General features: G+C 31.2%; 1 protein-coding gene across 1 annotated transcript; it reads right to left on the bottom strand.

Moving 5' to 3' along the window:
- Positions 1–484: 484 nt before the first annotated feature.
- Positions 485–2891, bottom strand: LOC127847939 (uncharacterized). Its single transcript, XM_052380186.1, has 4 exons — positions 2730–2891; positions 2372–2482; positions 1102–1209; positions 485–828 (listed from the first exon to the last, which is right to left on the bottom strand). Exons 1-4 carry the CDS (start codon positions 2797–2799, stop codon positions 485–487), a joined length of 633 nt encoding a protein of 210 aa, XP_052236146.1. The 5' UTR covers positions 2800–2891.
- Between the last annotated feature and the right edge of the window lie 3430 nt (positions 2892–6321).

The following is a 6321-nucleotide window of genomic DNA, read 5'->3' as shown; positions in this document are numbered from 1 at the left end:
TAGGAATAGAATGCTATACAAACAATTAAGCCAATAATTAGTCTTTACATGAATACATAACTGTAATTACACCAAATTTGGTTTGAAGTCCTGCCAATACGTCATATTATATTAACTCATTTATAACATGTTTTCTAACAACAAACATAATTGTTCAAAAATATAAATCGGTTAATATATGAATATTTATTTTGGAAAAAAACAAAACACAATTCAAATCCATGTTTAATTGTATTATAATATAATGATGTCATGAAAATAAACATCTGGTATTCGGTATCATAATACCTTACTGTGGTAATGTTCCGAGTATTATATAACTACTTGAACATTTTATTATCTTAAAACAATCTCAAACTGTTAAATATAAGTACACGACGCTGTAAACAGATTGACGATAAACGCAAATGAGGCCGAGTTATTCTATTTAGATGAAAATTTAGTCCGACCACTAGTATGGCATGGCAATATAATCTTGTAGCGATTACGCGTTCTCGTGTGGAATAAAGAGAGGAATACTGGCAAAAAAAACGATAGGAATGCAATAAATACCATTTTCAGCGACTGTTTCTGTAAGTGGAAAGTCTGGTATGTCTTCATATGTGTGCACATCGCTCTCTCGTTGTTGAGACTCTGTGGCATTGTCAGTTGGAGGCTTGTCTCGTGAAAGTGGATAACTGTCAGCAATAGGCGACATAAAAAGAACGTGTATGTCTCGATTGGGTTCCTCTATGAAGCCGTCCCTTCTGGTTATGGCTAAAGATGACATATCATTGTTGGCGACTTGATTTGCGCCGGTATTGCAATTGAGCATTTGTCTTGTTGTTTCTGAAACAGATGGTATTTGTGTTCTGTCCTGTTCTGTCATTAGAGCTATCATAGCTAGTAATTTATATGTTTGGTGTGATATATGTTTGCGGCAACTTCAAAAAAGAGCCTCATAATCGCTACGCATTATATGACCATATCAAATGATTATCAGAAACAGTTTGTATATTATTTTCGTTTCAGTACGACACATATATAATATCGTGATTATTGTAAGATAATCGTATAACATGTTCCAAAATCAAAATAAATTCGTATTACTCTCAGTACAACCTGTACGCATGGAGCGTTTCCTGAAGGCGCAAATCAGCAAAGTGGCCGAAAAGAGTACTACTGCCAAGCCCACAGTGCTGATGATTATGAACATGTTGTGATTGCTCTCTGTATAGATTTTAAGAAAGGAATTGTGGTTTATGCATGTTATAGGATCCAAATGTCAGTTATCTTATACATTTCTGCAGTTTATAACGTTCAAATATTGTGAGTTTTATCATGATTTTAAGCTGTATTTAGCTATTGTAATGCAACAAGCCTACGTTAACAAAATGTTTTAACACATACTGCATATATTATGGAAATGAACAACACAAACAACAGAATTCCAAATAGTTGGAACAATGAACAACTTTGTCTACATTGGGTTAAATTTGTCAAGAGAGATACTTTAAGAGCAACATAGGTCCAACGATAATATACTATCTAATAAAAATTAACGACGTGCGTGAAATAAAAAAAAATAGACACAAATTAACTACATGGCTACATTCAAACGATTGACACATGTACATGTTATGAATATATGAACGAAAATGAATTTTCATTAATAAATAACAGGCTATAATTAAGACAACAATAAATAAATAAATATGCCAAGTGCTAAACAAACCAGACACATTAAACAGATACAAACATAGGAAACGTTTGATATACGCTCTAAGAATATATTTCTACACTATGGAAGACCGTGATTCATAAGTAAAATTATAGTTAATTTATAAACGCAACACACGCTATGTATTAAAAACCCAAGCTGGTAGGCTAATAAAATTCATACATTAACGAAATCAAATCAATAATGTATAAGTGTCTATTTGCAACAATACATACTATAAATGTTGCCAAAAATGGTCAGAACAATCGATATTTTATTGCTCATTTGGTTGAAAAAGTACACTGACCAAACGTATGAGGTGTTGATGTTTCTAACCGTACAATCCGTCATCTGACTTGTTTACAGTGACAGTGGGCTTATTTTGGGTATTGCCTACCGACGACACGGACGTTTTGTCGGTGGTTCCATTGAGATAAAAATGTGGTCTTCTTAATACACTGATATATTTATGTATTTTAAACATATACCTAGTTGTTCTTCAAATTATATACCTGCGTACAATCAGTTGGCATAACAAAGATGAACATTCAGTGACATATTTTGTACCAGTCATATGTAATATCATCAAGTTGGAGATTAAAGTTGGAGATGAAAAAAAGATACTTGTTTAATCATTGTTCCAATACAATGTGTATCGATCAATATTCTTACCATCGATGTCAAATTGAAACGCAAGTTTTGTTGTTGCTGTCAGCTTATCTGTTTGATGTAAAGTTGGAGATGTCGATTTGACGTCATCATACGTTGTTATTTCGCTCGTTCCTTTGACACAAGTGAAAAATACGTAACATCAATTTAACTTAACAAATTACTCATTATACGAATATATTCTGAAATAATTATTGGAAAATAGTTATTCACAAATACGCGGTTAAAACGTGCATTCATAAATATCATCTTTACATAATTTTCAAAACTTGTTTTGACACGATATTTATTTTAAAAATAAGTCCAACAATTAAACACTTATTTTTAGATTCATGTGTAGGTTTACAGCTAAAAAACATACCATAGGACGATATCTGTACACTATTACTGTATACTAGAATATTATATGTCAACATAGCGAATCTCCACATGTCATTGTGTGAACTGATCGCATCAGCAATATTGGTAATATTGCATGCCACTTGGATGTAGTCTTCACACCAACATTTTGCTGATTGTGTTGCTAATGGTATATTTGTTATGATATTTACAGTGTGTACATCAAGGCATACTAAGCAAAAGCATTAAAAGAAGTATACAAACCCCTTAAATCGCCACTGAGGTTAACAATATTGCTTCCAATCAGATGTCCATTTATTACAGAGACACATTTCCATGAGTGCTCTGTTTCGTTCCGTTGTACAAGGACAATACAGATAACTTCATTGGCTGTCAGACATAAACACGGTACCTTATCCGCTGACTTATATTCACATGTCTTATTGATGATTGATATTCCGGCAATAGTATCAAGCTCGTCTCCAGCTGAATTTTTTCTTTGAAACACCAAATGTTGAACTTGCCCACCAGAAATTAAACATGAAAGTTTGACAGCTTCTAAAGAAACACGAGTGGCAATCATCTTCAAGTTGGGAATAGTGTCAGCTAAAAACAAACGCGTTGTCATCTCGTTAGTAAACTTCACGTGTATGTGTACGTTAAAGTCTTATCTTTGGAAAAAAAAAATAGTTTCGTATTAAATCAAAAACCTAACCGTTTAGGTGCCAGACCTTAAGATTAAAATTAAGTGTGTATGTTGTTGTTGCCCATATTTTAAGGCAAAATGTTTATAAATACAATGTTATTTTTTAAGTTTTTTTAGAATTACTGAATAATCATTCAGAAATGAACATACGCAATCGGCATTTTTGTTGATAGTGTAAGAAAAACAATCACTTGAAAAACACTATTACACAATTATGTGTTGATGATCTGATACTATATATAGTTCTAATGATAAATATGAAGTATACTTACGTGTACCGGCGACAAAGTGTAGTAGAAACGCACTAACAAGAGTCCATTCAATACAGGACATTTTCCAATCAATAATGTTAAATTATATGTACAGTTGACCCAGCAGAAAAAATGTATTATCACTACAAGAGGATGTTCATTGTAAAAGGTAAATGACCCACCAATCGTCTAAGAACCCGTCACATACATAAACCAGAGAGTTGTTATATTTTAACTTATGGTTATAAATTGATAATTTCAAGAATTAACAATTTGCATTGTATAAATAACGTGGAAGTTTAAGTGAACGGTTTTGTTTGTGACTTTTCCTGTTCACGAAACAGGAACGCATGAGGATTTTATAAGAAGGACTGAAAATCATGTTACAATCCATTCATCATATTTGTCATTAGCAATCCATAAAAAAGGAAATTATATAAACTTATGTTCATATAACCTAGTTTGAATCATTTAAAGGGGTTTGTTCACAGTTTTACAAAGTGATTATTTTCATAACAAAATGAAAATGGTTAAATACAAATATATGTTTCAAACAATATACCAAAAAGGCAGAACAGAACTACCAACTAAGAAACATCTTAAAAATATATATGAGATTAAACTACTGACCAAATTCAAATACCATCGTGCTGAAGTGGTACCGCTTTATTTGTTTGCTTTTAGAGGTTCCGAGATCGAATCCAATGGCACATTAAAAATATGTTTACAATTTACGATTAATATTAACACTTTTACAGCTTTGCATTTTTTTCATTCAAGTACTTTTTCAAAAAGACAAAAATTGGTAAAAAAAAAGGCTGTTCAAGACGATTGTTAAACAAAAATGAATCGAGTGATCTATAGATAGTTTTACGCGACACTTAAAAAAGTGTTAATTGTTGTTTTTTATAAATGTTATATAGTTAAAACAATTTCAACGAAGATTGGCTGTTATTTATATGATAGCATTTTCTTTGACTCGGTATACATGTTATATTCATGAATTATATAACGAAAGATTAATACCGATGCCCATTTTTAAATCAAATGTGATCATATGTCTACATTACATACGAATTTTACAGATAAAAAATTAATTTCAGTATTTAGTAAAGACAGTAATAAATTTGTATGTGAATATTTAGAAAATTTAAGAATCCCCATAGTTTTGTCGTAATAATATTCATATAGAACATACAACACATCGGTGGGTATAGTGTGTCGTCGTGCAGTTCATAAGAAATTAGACATCTGAAACGTTGGTTAATATACCTTGATGATTGTTAATATATTACTTTAGATAATTCGTTGTCATTTTCTATTTTAAAGTAAAAAAGTATAATATGTCTACATCATCGTATATATGCTTTATAACAATAAAGCAAACATTTTACAAACTTGATTTGTTTTTATAACATTTCTTATCTTAAATAAGCAATATTGATATAAGGCAAAAGCAATCGCCAAAATCATTACTTTCCTAATTAATAGTTGTATTTTGGCAATTAAGTCGTGGATACTTAAAAATCGTCCAGGTTTGGTATTAACTCCTTTAAAGAATATTCCTCCCGTTAGAAAGTAAGTTTTTATTTAAATAATTTCCTTGTTTAACAGTTGACCTTTTTTGTTTCGATTGATTACATTTTCTTTCCATGTAAGCGAGCTTCAACTGTATAGCTAGCATTATGTGTGGTCCGGATATACGTTTCCGAAAGTACTTATTTCAAGAGTTTAACAAGAATTTATACTTTAATATGTAGGTGATTCTGTTACATCGAAAGTGCAGTTTTAAGTAAGAGCAATGTTCATAATGGTCCAAAAACTTGGATTGAATTAAATCATTCTAGCAGACATGCTATTCCAGTGCAAGTGCTGCCTTCTGAATTAATTTAAACGATAGATTATTACATTGAATAAAGTCGGAGCAGTCATGATAAAATAGTAAATATGTTATAAAAAATAATTACTACCACAACATGTTCGTTTAAAGTGTTCTGCTACACACTTCGATTAGGAAAACTTTGTCGTTAGTTACTTACGTTAGCAACTCCAAAATAGTATTGTTAAGTAGAGATAAGTTTCACTTTTTATTGGACCTTCACATGTTCATAATGCCTAGTTTCCATGTGTGATCTTTATCAAATGGCAAGTTATAATATTAATGTTTTTATGGTTGTCAATTTTAAAAGATAAAATCGTTTGCTAGTTTGCAGTGTTAACCTAAACAATTCTAACAGATAGAGAAATGAAAAGGAAGTGAGGTTGTTTTCCCGAATACCGCATCATATTGAAAAACAATATATGTTTGAAAACCATTAAATATAATGCAAATGAAATATTTATCAAGCACGTGTTAAATGCTGCAATTAAGGCATGATATTAGTTGGTCGATTTTAAAGTCCTTTATTTATTTATATTATAAAATTTTCATATTAAAACTAGTACAAATACTATAGCCAAATGCTATTTTCCTAGCATGAGTCTTGCAAATGCGCGACATGGCCTGCATGCGCACGCTATATATTCGAGTGTTGCATGAAAAACGCACAACACAGACGTGCTTCAAAACACTCAGAACAATTATTGTTAGCGTAAACATGACAAGTTATACACTTCCGATGTGGTAATACTTAAAGATATGCAAAATACAATTTCCA

Source organism: Dreissena polymorpha, chromosome 10, assembly GCF_020536995.1.
Source record: "Dreissena polymorpha isolate Duluth1 chromosome 10, UMN_Dpol_1.0, whole genome shotgun sequence".
Taxonomy (NCBI): Eukaryota; Metazoa; Mollusca; class Bivalvia; order Myida; family Dreissenidae; genus Dreissena; species Dreissena polymorpha.
Note: the sequence above shows the minus strand (reverse complement) of the source record. Positions and strands in the feature narration are given on the sequence as shown.